The sequence below is a fragment of the Hylaeus anthracinus genome, unplaced genomic scaffold (assembly GCF_026225885.1).
Source record: "Hylaeus anthracinus isolate JK02 unplaced genomic scaffold, UHH_iyHylAnth1.0_haploid 11989, whole genome shotgun sequence".
NCBI classification, from domain to species: Eukaryota; Metazoa; Arthropoda; class Insecta; order Hymenoptera; family Colletidae; genus Hylaeus; species Hylaeus anthracinus.
The window spans coordinates 6901865-6918977 of record NW_026534337.1 but is presented as its reverse complement, the minus strand read 5'-3'; the positions used below and the strand labels follow the sequence as shown (position 1 = coordinate 6918977).

General features: G+C 45.1%; 1 protein-coding gene across 9 annotated transcripts in view; it reads left to right on the top strand.

Moving 5' to 3' along the window:
* Positions 1-17113, top strand: part of LOC128887747 (SH3 and multiple ankyrin repeat domains protein 2) — a 201430-nt gene that overhangs the window by 143315 nt on the left and 41002 nt on the right. For 7 of the 9 annotated variants that reach the window (XM_054143974.1, XM_054143975.1, XM_054143968.1 and 4 more), the window contains one exon: positions 517-534. The exons of the other annotated variants lie outside the window; for them this stretch is intronic. In XM_054143974.1, the coding sequence (XP_053999949.1) occupies positions 517-534 (18 nt within the window). The remainder of the gene's footprint in view (positions 1-516; positions 535-17113) is intronic. 9 annotated transcript variants of the gene reach the window in all.

The following is a 17113-nucleotide window of genomic DNA, read 5'->3' as shown; positions in this document are numbered from 1 at the left end:
GAACAGTCACACACGCACAAACACTATCCATCCGCACACGTTCGTGATCCATGTAAAAGTATAATAGACATGCATACACACGCATAGAATCGAGTAGCTATACGTATGTATGCATCGTTAAGTTAGATATATTATTAGTACTTATACGCACTGAAAGACACGCGAGTGTCCCAACGAATTTATATTAATCGTGTATATTTTTCTGACCTGTGGTGTTGTTGTTGTTGTTGTTGTTTTTGCTTTTGCCTCACTTGCACGGGGCGTGCGAATACACTACACCCGCCACCACCATCACCGAACTACCACCAACCACCACTTCACCTGTGCTATCGTCTTGTTGGGGCCCGCCTCTTCGAACGCACCCCCGTACTGCGCACGCGCGAAATCGACTCAAAATCGAAAAAAAAACCATACAAAAATCGCGCCCTCGGGCCCGACCTTCACCCTCCACCTCCGGTGTGTGCGTTGCGTCGCGGATATACCACCGCTTCTCCACCCCTTTCGAGCGCCTCGCAGGTGGCCACTTGGTACAGGGTACGTCTTCACTATTACTAATAGCATGCATCCAGCCCCAAACCCCCTCACCCTATGCAACCGACCCTACCTCCGATCTCTTTGTACCGATTTTCTCGTACGTTTCTGCTTTCGTTGAAATTTCAGTTGCGCCAAAGATCAAGAAAACGAGCATGGCGAATCGGGCACGATAGTTTATCGAACGAAGCGGGGTTTTGAGCGTTTTACAACTGGCGCCAGGTGTGACTCGATCTGGAAACGCGTAGATTCGGTTTGAATTCGTAGTCGTTTTGGCACCTGTGCTACTTAGACTGGCGCCTACGTATAGTTCTAGTGCCCCACCTGTACTAGCGCCACTGGTTCCAGCAAAGCGAACAGCAGGTGTATTTTCTAGTGCTACTATTTACCGTTTCGTCAAAGTACATCTGCTCCTTCTCTGCTAGTAAGTGTAGTAGCTTTAATTGAATTTACACGTTTCCAGAAGGAGTAAAACTACCGACACCAGTTGGGAATGGGAGTTTGTAGATATTCATTCCGACTTAAAGGGTTGCACCATTCGAACAATTTGAAAAATTCCTTTTCTTCGTGCAACGATAGTTCGAACCAACGAAGAGCAAAATTCCATCCCCATTGCGCCACGTGCCTCGAAACACCTTTCCTCGTAAGGCCGCCATCTCGAATTAAAAAGTCTTCCTTCGAGAAAGCCAAAAATATTCCTTCACTCTGCGAACAATGAACATTCGCGCAGTGCAAGCGCAGTGGTATCGAGCGTGCAGTTCCAGCGCAATTAATTCGCCAAGTATCACGATTATTTTCCGTCCCCGAGGTGGTGTAACCCCTTAATCGGAAACGGTCCCGAGGAGATAACGGATCGCGCGACGGAATTTCTTTCTCGAAAAGGGACGCGAGGCGATCGATTCGCAACGAACGAGGACGGGGACGCTTTAATTAGCCGGGGGATCTTCTCGAATCGATGATTCCGACCTTGCGACGCGACCGTAGACCACGGAGAGCTAGAGTTATTTCGAGCTCGGTTTGCATGTACTTATAGCAGCTCCTGCCTTTCAGCGTTCGAGTACCATAGAAGATAAGTGCATGTATCGGTTAAGCATACGACTGTACTTCTGCTGGCCCCGTGGTTCGCGTTCAAGGGTGACGCGAATACGTACTTCAAGGTCACGAGACCACGCAGCTTCCTTTCAGCGATGCGAACAACCTCCTTCGCGCGTTTCTCCTACCGCGGCCACGGGGAATGTCGAATAGATCGACCTCTTCCGACGAATTGTAGAGACGGAGGAGCATCGAGCACCTTTTTCTAGGATCGGAGATTTCAATCTTCTAGGATCGATGAAATTTTAACTGGTGATCAGCCGGGGTACCATTTGGTTAACTGTTATATATGTAAATAATTAATACTGGTGGTGTTTATCTTAAAACTGTACAGTACTCTTGACCCTAGGAGGTATTTAGAGAATTTTAGATTCCCTTTTAGGAACGTGTGAATTGCATACAGGTGGAAAATTAACCCTTTGCACTCGAGAGGTGACTCTCAGTCACCACTAGGTTTCCTTTAGGTTTAATTTCTTTGAAACTCAAAGTGTCAATAAAATGATTGAAGCAAAGGTGATCTGATTTTCCAATCTCAAATTAGAGATCTCATCTTTGAAGTCAATCTAAGCTTAGCATTCGTGACAATAGAATGCTAAGAAAGCATCTCGACAGATACCAGATAAAAAGGCCTCGAGTGCAAAGGGTTAAGTTCAAATCCAAGTAAAACTTTATACTTAACACCCGATTCGATTCGAAGCAAGCCTCGGGTCCTCCATCGAGGCCACGAGGCGCTTCTTCGCGAGCAGCGCGCGATGACTTTCGTTTTCGGTGGAGAAAACCGTGCAGACGCTCTGATCGCGTGCCACGCGGCGAATCGAACGTTGAAATCGGCTGTTTTCTTTCCGATTTTCCAGCGACCGTCCGTGCAAGCGATCTATAACTAGGTGCGCAACGGCTTCAGCTCGATCGAGCGTTGCTCGTGCCCGGCGTTACGCGAGATTACGCAACGTGGCTCCGTTGTGCTCTTCGATTTCTTGCAAGGGAAAGCGGTGCCTGTCTTCGTGGATTAAATATCAAAAGTCATCGAACACTGCCGCCAAGCGCCGCTCGAGAGTCGATCCATACGGTGTACCCTGTCGCGACGTGGACAAATTGAAACATTTTTTTGCGACGTCCTATCGTCGACAATTGCGCGTGTTCTTTGTGCGTTGAAAGCCAGTCCTCGTGATGTCACCGTCTGGGACGCGGTTAATCATTCGGTTAATGATTCTTGGAAGTAACAGGAACACCACGGTGACGTTGGAATTGCAACCTTTAGCTCACTGTGACGAAAGAACGTTACGGTTTTAATCTTGGTCTCGTATGAACGCAGATAAATGGGAAAATTAGCTAAAAAGTAAGCCGTGGATGTTTATGCATTTCATGAATTTTATATATTTTTGATAAACTATCGATAATAATACACGTGGTGTATCATTCAGAAGAGACGTATTTTTATTTAAGTTTCAACTCCTTTTCTGGTTCTATGAGAATATGAATTTGTATAATCATCCACAGTTTAATAATAAGTAAACACCGACGTAGGTAGAATACGAAGATTCAATTAGTATGAATTTTACTATTTTTTAAATCAAGATCACTCGTACATATGTTCCCGAAGAAAAAACAAAATCCAGATTTTAGAATCTCTATCCCACGTAAACTCTGCCTTTTTGGGTCCTCCTTGTAATTTAAATTTATTACACCACCAATCAACCTTTATCACCGATCGATAGGCGCTCGATAGGCTCTCCAGCGCGAGTCAGTTTTATTTTACCAGTCATTCTATCAGAGAACAATGCGTCCGACCGAGTTTCGTGTCGCAGCCCGATCGAAGCATCGATTCCGAGGGAAAACAGGTCGCGGAGGCGACATTTTCATGATCCACGTGCAGATAAGAAACCGCTGCGCGATAATCCGTGTACGTGGCTTCCCTGAAAAGCGTCCCATGCCGCGATAGGCAGATAGCATCGGGAAACGACTCGCTCGGCCTTGTCCGCGGAAACACATGCACTCGAAAGAATCAATACTCGCTTAAAAGGCTCGCAGTTCGTTTCGAATTTTATCAGCGACGAATACGCTAACGATCGAAACGTTTCATGGAAACACGCTGTCCCGCTAATGAACCTTGTGCTCGACCCAATGTCGATCGTCCTCGATTCTTATCTGTAGAAAAAAAAAACAAATATTAGAATTGGAGATCGAATGGAGATTAAAGGTCGAATGGAATGTTCCATCGGGAACAGATACAAATTTAATCATTAAAAGTTGTCTTATCAGGTGTTTTGGTACGGAGACGTTTCGACGTTTATGCACCTCTACATTGTTTTGTGATGCAATGATGGCGTGATAAAGAAATGTGAGAAAGTCACTGTAGAGAAAGTGATGTGTCGTACATCCTATAATACTTATACAATAACGCGAGGGTACCAAAAAGTAATGAACCTAGAGAGCCTACATGAACACAAAATTAAACCCTTCCACATCTCATAGAATCACTTCTAACTGAAATTTCTTCAGCCACGTGCACCTGCTTCAGTTTCTTCTTAACATTCCTAACAGCTTCCATTCTCTATATCTGCATACAGATAAAAAAACAACTCGAACACGACGATTGAAACGTCTCCTCGCGAAATGCTCGATCAGTCATCCTTTAAATAATTGCCTCGCACCAAACACCCATTCTCTCCACGCGCTCAATTTACCAATTTCCGTTTTCCCATTCATTAGAGATCCATCTGCCAGAGATCTCTACCGTTCTCGATGAACGTCTCGTCCCACCGACGATCGTTCGAGGGCCGCTGAAGGGCTCGCGTAACGAGTAAATTAACTGCGCCGCGGAGTAATCGTAACGCCGATATCGAGGCGTTATTGGCAGACCGTCGATGTCACGGGACCCTTATCGTTTCCCAGCGTCGAACAGCGATCGCGCGACCAACTATTCAGATAGGCGGCTGTACCGGAACCGACGACCGCACATTACGAGTCTACCAGTGCACCGACGTGTGTACCGCGGCTATATCCTGGCGAGGATCTCAGCTCGGATAAATTCATCGCAACGCCGCAAGATCCGCGGATCTCGCCGGCCACGAATAGATCCTCGTGGGCGTAAGATCATTGTGATCCGCGATCGTGAACCAGGATCATCCTTCACTTCCGATAGGATCGTCTTTTTAACCGGTGTAGCTTGCTCAAGGGCTCCAGGTACACTACGACTGCCCTTTCCCGTTCATTGGACACAAAGGACCTGGGTGCCCATCGCTCATAGGTGCCGAAGGGTTTACGAACTTGGTAGCTCAAACGTGAGAGTGAGAGTGGGAGAATCTTGCAATGGGTCTTTTGGGAGTCTAAGTCGCATTGGAGACGCACTAGGGGATCCTGAAGTTTTGTAGATGATAGTTAGGCTTCATCGGTCGAGTATTTCGAGGACTTGGAAGTGGAATCGTTTCAGAACGGAGTACCAGAGCTTTCCTTCACTTGTTACGAATCTTTGGTAGCCTGGGTAAGTCTGCATTACGTCTGGGTCTTTGGAGGTCGGTCGATGAGTATAGAGGCTCTACTTGAGTAGCTGATCCAGACAGTCGCGTGTTCAAATCACCATAAAGAGTGAAGGAAAGGTTAGATCGAAACATATCTTTTCTTTTTGGATTTTCATTCACCTCCCATCTCTGCACCCATTCTATTAACACGTTCGTGACGGGAGTTGATTCGCGTCAGCTTTTGTGAATATAAAACAATCGAAATAAGAACACACATTGTTGTTTTTATCAGACTATTGTTAGTCATCCGTGCACTACAACATAAACACAGTGCTATAATAATTTACATATTTTAGCTCTGAGGTAGGGTTCTGTGTATATTTCAATATTTAGTTGAATTTTTGGAGTAATATCACCCTTGTGTACGTATCAACCGGTTTTATGCTTGAAATGTTTTTAAAAAATTTACAACATGAAACAATTACCCCTTGCGAATGAAAATGTAAATAAATTTGTTAATCACAGTAATCAGTTGTATAAATGCGACAATAGTCCACGTACCACCGGTGTCTCAGACCGTCGCGAACGTGTTAAACAGCGTATAGCTCCTCGATATATAACCTATATTGTCCTATATTACGAGACTCTTAATTTCAGTCCCTTCCGTCCCCAAGAGGTTGTCAACCTCCGTTCCAACAGGAAGTCGAGAGATCATAGGGAACGTCGGCGAATAGATCGGCGCGTCGGGAACGATCGAGAGGGGGGAAATAAAGAAGCGTGGTCGACGCTGCGGGAGGGCACGGCGAATCTCTTCGATCGGACGATCCCTCGATCCGAGAAAAATCGTAGCACGCCGCGCGATACCTTTGCTTCCTGTCCGCCGAGATGCGATCGGACGTATCGTAAGTTTTCGTACGCTGCCTCGTGTAATTGAATGAGGGGCACGTCCGTGGATCGTGACCGAACCCCGAGATTCGCGATACCCCGCGATAAGCGCACGCGGACCGCGACCGATGAAATAAATTTGAAATTGTTTAAAGCGATACAGCCATCTCGGGCACACCGGTGGATCTTAACCTCTCAAGCCCTCGTGACGGATATAGTCGTCACGCACGTGTGCGCTCGCGACAGACGCGTCGGCTAATCTGCGTGAAACTGCGTTGGGCGATCGCCGTTTACTGGCTCGAGTGAGGATGGAAGGTAGAGCCTCGCGTGTCTAATGAGTTGCACTTGTGAAACGGAATTACATTTAAAAGCTACAGATTTCACGACGAGGGGAAGAATCTGACGATTGAAAATCAATACAGGAAAGGGACATGCGAAATCATTTTTGCGATTTATTTTATTCTATCTTTATTATCAAGCGTTACGTCGGTGTGACATTTTTCAGATATGCACCCATATCTATTTGTAAATGATTTTCATTCATAAAAAATGGGCAAGTACGTGGTTTTTTTTGGTGTAAATCGATCGCTTGGATCACTCTGTGTATAAGAGATGCAACGCAAGGTAGTCCAAGAGTGAATAGTTTAGGAGGAATGCGAAATTTATTTTAATTCACCCGTGGTATTTCCTCGATGGTTGCTAGAGGCACGGTTATTATATCGGAGAGTGGGAAACAGAATTATTAAGTTAAACGAGAAAAGTTATCCGCGGAATTACCATTTAACTTCGATACGATAAAGAAAGTTATACACCACGGTTAGCTTTAATAAAACTTAAAAGCAACACATTTCGGACCGCAATACTTGAATTCGTTTCGCGAGTTTTGATTTGATGTGCATAGAGTTTTAAAACCACAGGGGATGGATTCTTGGACTTGTTGTATTTTTGTAGCAGTAACGGAAAAGTAAAAAATTCCATTTCACGTAGAATTACCGTCACCGATAGCGAGGGAAGTGTAAAAATTGGCGTCGATCGTTCAGAGAGGGCGAGAGGACCCGTCGAACGCGTCGATCGTTCTCCGGGGGCAGGATCGAGCACCCGCGTCCTCTCCAGCTGTGCGGATCCGCACGGAGGAGTTGTCTTCCACTTCTGAAAAGCTAGCCCATCGATCTCCATTCGATCTACTCCTTCGGACGAGGCGAGCGTCGACGAGCCATGGTATAAATAGCCGGACTCGATCGTACGCGATCAACAACTCGCGTGCATTTGTTCCGCGTCTACGGCGGGAGGATTTGTTGATCCTGACAGTGGAGTCACGAGGCGGTTGTTTGTCCCTCTCCTCTCTCCGCTCTCTGACTAGCTACCCACCCCCTTTTCCTCTGATCTCCGTTGACCACTGGTCTCGGGGCCCTCTTTCGCTCCTAGGCCGTTGGCTCTCGTCTCGTGTCATCGTTTTCAACGCACGCATGTAACTACACGCACGTGCGAGCCGCGTACCGATCACGCTTCGGACTCGTTCGCGGAATCGTTCAATAAACCACTCCGCAGCCGGACTGGCTGTATATTCATTGTTGCAAATCGATCTGGGGAACGTTTCACGGCCCCGAACGCGTGCACGCCACCGACAGCTGGCGTAGTCGCTGTTTCACGATAGAGTTCCACCTTCTTCCTCTTCTACCAATTATTCTTCCTTTTCGAGCTGGTCGGGACAATCCATTCCAGCTGACGATATCGAAGAACATTAGGTGTAAGGGCTGTCGATAGGGTAGAATAGTCTGTCGGCAGAGCACAGGGGCTCTATCGACATGATTTGGTAAAACATTCTGTCGATAAGACTTAGTAATGCGGAGCACATCGATATTCGACACGATTGAAACTAATACTCGGAGTTCCACAGGGTTGTTGCTCTATGATATATAGTAGACCCAGAGAGTAAGATGAGAGACGCATACGTGGAAAAATGGAGCCCTCGGGGCCTGTAGCTATAGAGGCCCCAGTTGACCTCAACAAACCACTGATATCCCTAATGGAGATGTCAAAGAAATGGAGAGGATGCTAATTAATGGATAATATAAAAAAGGTCTATATAAATCATTTAAAAAAATTCGTAGGTCAAGACAGGATCTGTGTCATTGTTTGCTGAAATGGAGGTTGCAACCCCTCCTCAAATAAATACATGCTTCAAATTTAATTCTTTTTTTAGGGGAACGTCTTCCAAAAAGTCTAGAAATCGCTATTATATAACATCTCTAATGGAAATGTTATAGAATGAAAAGAGAATGAGAAAGATGTACATCAATGCAAAGAAAGAAATTAACGAATATCATAAAAATGGATTACGTAGAACGTTTCAACGTAACACTGGTAAAAAGGGTGTTACGGTCGCGTAGGACTCCGCACTTTTATAAATAAATGAAAGTAGAGGAACGGAGGGCAAACGAGGAACTCCGAGAAGCAATCGGACGATCGGGAGTATCGGCGGACACGGCAGCCCGAAGGGAAGGAAATCCTGGTCACGAAGTCACGCAAATCTCCTCTGGAGGTTGCCTGAAATATTCATTCCCCCTTTGCTATTGTTGCTCCAGATACGTCATCGCCTCCAGGCGGTGGAGTCTGCCGCGCACACTCCCGAACTAGCACTCAACCATTGAAATAAACCCCCCGGGACACGGCGAACGTTCGCCAAATCGAATGGATACCTGTTCGGTGTCAACCTCGCGATTAGTTTCGTGGAACAGGGCTCTGTGCACTCGATACGCTGGATATCGAATGTTGCGTCTCGTACGAGACGAGCTAATTGGTCCCGAAGGTGCTTTTATCGGCTGTACACCGCGCCAAATTGCTGCCATTCGAGTATCGATGGGTTTCTTAACCATTTGCACTCGAATGTCGACACTGCCTCGAACTACTTCCATAAGTCCTAAGATAATAAATCTGGTGGAAATTCGAGGATGGATTTAGGAGCATGTGCAGGTCACGCCGTGGAGGATTCAAGTTCTGTTTATAAAATTAGCGAAATGAAAGGATAGATCTAAATTTTCGTTAGAAAGTGAATGCTTTCAATTTCAACTCGTGCTACTAAAGCATGTTAACGTTGATCGTGACTACTAAAAAATTCTCGTGCAGGGGGTTGAATCGAAGGGTCGAAGAGAGAGTGGTCTCGAAAATGGGGTCCACAGTAGTAGGAACAGGAGTGGATTGAGGGATAGTTGTTGCGTGGAAGCAATGCAGTTCGGACCAGCGCGTAAGTTCGTCCGCTTTACTTTAGTCTCGACGCGGCCGTGGAGGCAGTAGCCGGCAACTGCAGCAGCCTTTTACCCGGGGCTCTCCAAGTGCAATCTCGTATTCATGAATTCCTTGTACGTAGCCCCCCGCCGCCCTTCCTCCGCCTCCACCTTCTTCCTCCGCCCGCGCTGTCTTCCCCTGCGTCCCTTCGTCCCTCTCGGTGCTCCCCTCGCGGCTCGTCTCTTCTCTTTTCTTCTCCACGGCGTTGCTCTTCCGCCTCTAACAATCCCATACGCGTCGCTACGAAGCCGAGGGACCAAGAAAATCGTTCGCTGCACTCGGGGCCGACTGAAAAAGAGACGCGAGATCGTCGAGGTGAACGTTTCCGCTTGAAAATCGCCGACGCGAACGAATTTACGAGACCTTCGCGCTCGCGACAACGGCCAAAGGATTTGTCAGAGCTGTCTCCCTGTCGCGGCGGATCCCCGTATGCAAAGACGACTCTCTTCCCTTTCGTCGGAACCATTCGGATTTATAATCCCAATCCTGTACCCGTCGCTGTACAACGATTCCGTTTCACCTTCCCCAGTTGTCATCGAATGTCAAGAGCAGCTTTGCTTTCGGGTTGTCTCATTTTTTTAGAAGCCTTGTTAGTGAAGCTCGGTAACCTAGAGTTCTAGGTGGTCGGAGAATGTATCGACGGAGCTGTCTCCATTGCCAGCGGAACGATCTTCCCTATCGATCATGTGCTTTACGTTACCGAGTCTTACCGCCTGGAACGCTACACTGCCGATGGAATGCTCCTTACAAGGAAACGCCATGGTAACGAATGGTGAAATTAGTACAATCTTATTTCTATACTAACATAGAGGAAAGAAGAAAAATCTGGCAAGTCCGAGAATACCTCCCCTGCAGTTTTTCTCGGAATTTTCTCAAAGTATTCGGCAGCTCTCTCGAGTCTTCAGCGAGAACCACTGGCCTATGCTCGTCGCTTATCTCGACGCGATACGGTGACCGTAAAAGTCTGTCCCTGTTCAGGACTCGCGATCGTAACAATAATTCCACTGTTTTTAACCCCATCTTAGTCCCTCATCGCCTTTCGCTATCCTCCATCCTCCTTTCCTCGTTCGCCAGTAACAGTACGGAACCCGCGACCGCGAGAAAGGATAACGATCGATAATATCTGCGAGCAGAATTTGATACATAGTCTTCCATCGAGACAAACGATGTTGATCTTCGAGATCTCCTTCGCGCCTACTCCTAAAAGACAACGTCCTCCCGTGAACTCGACATTCTTGCCACGAACGGCCGTTCTGTACGTTCTCGAACCGTGGAGGCAATTTACTTCGCCGGTATTCGTGTCTAGTCGTTTATTTAAAATCGGCGCGAGCCCCGCGAGCCGCTCGAGCCACGGATAAACAAATAGCGGAGGATCTCGTCAGGTTCGAATCGAGGAAAAGGCGTGCACCGGCTGCTGCTCGGCGCTAGGAAACGAATAACCACAACTCGACGCGCGAGCATTCGGGGCTAGCACGCGCAAAATGCGGCTTCTGTTTATGGATGATCGTTGTTATTATCCGTACAGTATCTGTACTATCGCGTGGGATATCTGAATCGAGTTTCGGGAATTGGAAATTGAATTTTTGCTTGGCTAATTGGTAGGAAACTTCTTTGGCACCAGTGATGGGCAAAACCATAAGCTTCGAATAAATCTGAAGTTTGCCGACGTGTTTGTCTCGTTTCTTTCTTTGGAAAATGTTCAAAAGAGGAAATGAGACAAACATGTCGGCAAACTTCAGATTTATTTGAAACCTAGGGTTTTGCCCATCACTGTTTGTCACGATGGAAACAGGAAAATATTGGTACACCTTTGAGTTGTTCCTTCTAACATGGTGGTCGTTTTTATTCACAATAGTATGATATGTATATTTATCGCGAATGTTAGTCAGGATTCCTTGACAACTCCTCTTGAGAGATCGTTTTCCTCGCGAATATGACTATCATCAAACCATGACTTTCATCTTTTGCCATCCCCAAGATCCGGATGGTTCGATTTACCCCTACAGAGTTTTCCTTGATCCAAAGAGGTTTTCGAACCGTTGGCGATCCTGGCCGAAAGGTCGAGGGAATTCCAGGTTTGGAAGTGGGGGCGAACAAGTCCAAAAGTTTGCCAGGAACGCGGAAAGCTTTCTAGGTACTTGGACTTTTTTCGTCGCGCATGGTACCGATAAGTTCGATCGCCGAGTCGTGTAACCACTCGAACATTCTCCTGGGGCAACTCTAATACGATAAGTGTACGCGGTGAAGCGGTTCTAGGAGTGTTTTTTGCGGTCAGCCAGTATCTAGCGAATCCTGGCGAAACACCGTCCCTCGTCGACCTCTCGCGAAAGCTCGGACTCCTTCGAAACCGCGGGAACCAAAGAGGAGGAACAAGAAGAATCAAACAGATAACGAGGCCTGTTACGCGAGTCCTTAATTATCCCAGTGTAGATAGCAAAAGTAGCGAATTTATTTTATTCATTAATAGAGTGTATCTTTGGTACGTCAAAGTTGGCATTGGTACTATTCACTTAATATTAAGTCATCTCATAAATTCATGCCATAGATTATTTTTATATTTAATAAAAAAAAAACAACAGAAATATTATATAAACATGATATGTTTCACATATTAATTCGAATAGCAGAACAAATGGCATGAACTTGTGATGTCACCTAACATATATGCACGTGTATAATCAAAGTTCAATCATGGCTTTATGAAAGAAACATCTATCGATCCACCTCCAGATTTAAAAAAAAAATATTTCTCGTCCAATTTCCCCCTTCGATTGCTACAGCGCAAATGAAAATTTCCCTTTGTTAAAGTATTGAAGTCCCAATACGGATTCAGTTTAACCAGCCCCGTTCTTTGGAGAGCCACCCCGCGAAAGGCCTTGACGTGAAATATTAATTGCCCGAGTCTTTGATCCCCCCGCTTCTTTTTAATTTTCGCATCGGACGAGCACAGTCCGCTCGTCCAGCTTTCCAGCTGGTGGAACGGATCTCACAATTAGCGGAGAGCCGGGGGCGAATCTCGGGTAGATGGTCCGCGTGACGCATAATCGATACTATTAATTAGGTCTACGAGAGTCGGGCACGGAAATTGAATAAATGGGAAAGGTGGAGCGTGTCTCGCATCGGGGTCACGGGTCTCTCGATGTCGCGTTCATTAAAGCATCGAGGAAATGGGATCTGTCGGATCGTGGATCTTTCGCGACGCTTATCGACGGCGGTACGCGGAATAAAAATCGTCTCTAGGCTTGGTTCATTCTAGAAATGAATATTCTTCGAATTCTCGATGCCGCGGAAGTCGTTGATAAAATAATCAAAGGAAGATTTGTTCGTTTCGAGGAAACAAGAATCATTGTATCGTTCACAGTCTGTACCATAAATATTCGTATCCTCTATCTTTATTGATGAAATTTCTTTAAATTAAATTGTAGGTTCGATGTTTCCAAGTGTGTATTTGCATAAATATGTTAATGTATATATAAATATATACACGTATAAGTTTTTTCATATACATATTTATAACGAAAAATTCATTCGGTAATATTAAAACTATTATTTAATTTAGTCAAACTTCTTCAACAGACATAGAGGGTACGAATATTTATGAAACTGACTGTACATTAAGTTATATTAAATTAAGTATGTAGAAAACAGTTTCAGTTTTCTTTACGAATGCAAACGTAATTTCTGCAAGCAAATTAATTTCGAAAAAACCATCGCGTCACAACATTTGTTCTCACTATTCTCTCTTTGTATTCCTCTTCGCGTCCGCATTGTTTTCCTTTTTCCACTGGTTTCTCAGTATTTCTTTTCTCCCCAGAGGGCTCGTCCCGCATAAATAAATAAAATGGAACGAAAATTAAATTAAAAAAACCGTGGAGCTCGTAGGAGAGACGCGAAAGGTTTCGTGTGGCTACCAGGCTGGAAAAGGCTCGAGTGGCACTTTTTTCGAAAGCCTCTCTGGTAGGTTTAGCGACATGCGCGCGTCTTCGTCTCGTTCGACTCGTTTGCTTCGTCTCTCGAAAAGTCACTCGCCAAAGGCCTAAAAAATAGAAAATAAAATTCATTGGGCCACGTAGCAATTTTTATTCCTTTATCCGTAAAAATGGAAAGGAAAGAGACAGATTAATCCAGCTGGTAGTTTCAACAAAGGATTCACTTTTCGTTTTTATTCGAATTGGGAGAATTATCGGTGAAACACGAGTGCAAAGATCGCCCAAAGGGATAATCCTGCATTACGGAACGATCCGAAACGCCCGAGGACCGAGTCCCGTTCGAGGCTCGTTAGCGATGATTCGTTGCGACGAAATTCCGGAAATGGAGTGCGCCCTCCTCTACGAGCTTAATCAAGCCCAGGTTAGCTACGTCGTCTGTGGCAATCCGGTAGCTTCGTCACTGTCTACGTTCTGCCGCTAATCGAGATGGAAATTACATCGATGAGCTGCAGCACGCGTCGCGGAAAGGCGTTCCGTGTCTGCGAATTACCGGATATTGCCAGTCGATTCGACACATTTTGTCACTGAATTTTCCCCTTGAAACGAGCAACTACCCTCGGGAGTTGATTCTACCGATAGACGCCAGAAAATCGTTGTTTCAAGGTCCATTAACACTCTCTTCCCATGAAATAATAAGAGGAATACACAGGGTTGCATTTTTAAATGAAAAAATTGGCAGAAATGATGTTCGAAGAATGCACTTTTAATGTATGTATAGAGTACTCGCATGGAACAGTTGACATTGTTAGAGAAAATTCTTCAAGTATTAACCCTTTTCACTCGAGGCCTTTTTTTCTGGTATCTGTCAGCAACTCAAGATATTTCTTAGCATTCTATTGGCATGAATTCTAAGCTATTAGCTATTGCATATTCTAAGCAAAGGGTTAACATTTCCTCCACCTAGAAAATGCTAGCATTCGTTTTTAATACTGAGCACCAATGGACTGAATGAACCTCTGTTCTGTAGCAGTCTATCATCAACTCCTCTATTCTATAGAGATTTATACTAAGAATTTCAATTTTATAGCAATGTATATTGAATTTTCCTATAGCATAGCACAGTCTACCATCAACTTCTCCATTCTACAAAGATTTATACTGAAAATTTCCATCTTACAGCAATGCGCATTGAGTCTTTCTATGTACAATACATCCTCGTGCCTTCAATTTTATGGCAAATACCTCCAAAATTTCAGTATGTGCTTTACCGTATCGAGCAAACGGAGGAATTAGACGAAAGCAGAAGTAACTTGGCGTCGAGCGTCGTCGCGTGGTGTTCCCGATCGGTCCCGGAATTGATTGGCAATTACCGGGGTCGCGCTCCATTCTCCGATCCAGAAAATCGAGTTACTCGACGAAACTCGATTCGCGAGGACGCGCGTCGGCTACGCCCCGCCACGATGATTCGATATTACCTTAATTGGACTTTAAATTGCGCATTTACGAGTTAAGAGCTGAGCAGACGGATCGACGAGTTAGGTTAACGATTAACGTCGGATTATTGTATTATTATTACTTGATTCGGGTCGATTTCGTAACGGTGGCTTTTGATTGCGCGATATGAAATCATAGAATTATTGGAAAGGGAAGGTGGAGAGACGACAATAATAGGGATGACGTTCTTTTAATTTTACATACGTTTTTCAGTGATTATTTTTATAGAATGGTAGCGGTAGTGATTCGTAGATTCAGATTTATTCGTACAGGTAGAGCCTTTAGTTTGGCCTTTTTTCTTTTCGTTAATAAAAACTAGAAATACTTAGCAAACATTCACCACCTATTCTGATTACATTTTATACATTTCATATTATTATAAATGTACCACCTAGAATCCTATCCAGAATTTCAAGATTTTTTCTTATATATAGTGAGGCTCAGTGGCGCCATTAATTAGCATGCTCGCTAAAGTTCTGAGTAGCATCGAGTGAAACAGACTCACCAGGTCTGACTCGAGTAGAAAATAATAGTTGTCGGACAATTGGAGGACGAGAAGTGGCGGAACGTCGCCAATAGGGAAGGAAGGCGCGCGTTAGGCGATAACGAAGTAACGCGACGAATCGCTGCAATCAGCTTCGAGGATAATTAACGGAGATTAGTCACCGTTCCGGCGATAACGGTCCCGTGACGCCATATTTGCCGCGAATCGGGAGTCGACCGAGATTATTCGCCTCGTTATTCCTCGTCCCTTCTCTCGAGTCGAGGTTCGAAAAATCGCTCCGCTCGACGGAATTCAATTTCCTCGTTAAATCACGCGTAATCCGCGCGACAAAGCTGGAGGATCATGGAACCACTCTCGCGAGGATCTTCGAGGACCCTTGAGAGACTTCGTAGACTGGACCCATTATTAGTAATAACGACTATGGATTTTATGTTCCACCTAGACGATCATTAATATAGATAGCACATGGAAACCGTACACAACAATATTTTCACATTTGCATACATTATAAGTGCATCGAATTCACTTTGGCACACACTGTTATAAAGTAAAATCTTTTACGAGTGAAAAGAACAATTTTTTTGCTTAAAATGGGATTGAAAAAATTGTAGGGGTCCCATAGATAAAAATTGTCAGAGTTCTTTAAACGCTGACAGGTGAGGACACGTATCCCCTCCACCTCTGCTTAGCTATTCCACGGACACTCTTTCCTCGTCCCAGGGAAAGTTCGCTCCTGAAAGACCAATCCTCACGTTCTTGAATCGTTGGGCTGCTTGAAGACCCCCGGAGACCTCTATTTATAGACTGGACCCATTATTACCCTATCGGGGACATAGAAATTAACGCGAGAAATTAACCTCGGCCGCCGACGCGCCGTGAGGTAGTCGATGATGGATGGAACATGGTTAGAAGCGAACGAGCGCTAAATAAGGACACAAAAAGTCCGTGACTTATAGCCTTCTGTATATCAGACAGCGAGGGGGGAGGATAACACAAGAAGGTGGACGAGGGGAACCGTTCTTGCGAGAGGCTAGCTTAAGCGACTTCTTTCGCGTACGTTTCGTTATTGAAGACGATCGGCGACGTTTCAACGGACAGGAGTCGATAACCCGCTGCTAATAATTGTCGACTCGCGGAGAACTGATCGACAGAATCGACCTACGGAGCAAGGGAGACGGAGGAAGCTCCCTTATTACGAGCTCTGGGATCAGGGTTGCCATCCCTGGATCGTAAGAAAAGATACACGACACGCTCTTTACGAGAGGACGAAGTTGTGGGCTACAATTTTTGTGTGCGCGTGGAACGTAGCTGATCGCTCGTGGAATTTTTTATTTTGAGCTGAACGCTCATTTTTATTAACATGAATGTCGAATTTCAGTCAGGATGCGTGGTTGTTTTCGGGGAAGTTGATTTATGACTGATTAGACAGAGTACAATTTGGTCTGACCATTACTTGCTACTTCTACTTGACTTGGTGGTACTCGTAAACACTGGCTATGGTACACCATCGATGTATAGTGTATTAATAAGAATTCATGGATAGATTCATTAGTAAAATTGTAATGATATGAATTATCTTGAGGATGAAGACTGGTACGAGAAAAAATGTGTTTGATTCTGGATCTATTTTCACACGTGGAATTACCTTGTGCTCGTCTGTATGCTCTCTAAGCAACCTGCATTTACATAGATCCAAAAGAAGAGTGGCTAGTCTGTACAAACAGTACCATTGGCTCCTTTTCTCGATTCTAGAAGTGAACAACAACGTATTTTAATTCAAGAGAATCAGCATAATCCTCCTGTTCCTGCGTCTAGCATTCCCTGCGCAACGTAACCAACAAATATAAGTTTCTAAAGTGGAAGGAGTAGCCAAGAGTGGAGCTATAAAGGCAGGAACGAGGGAAGAGCGTCAGTCGTTGCCCTGGCCGGGATCG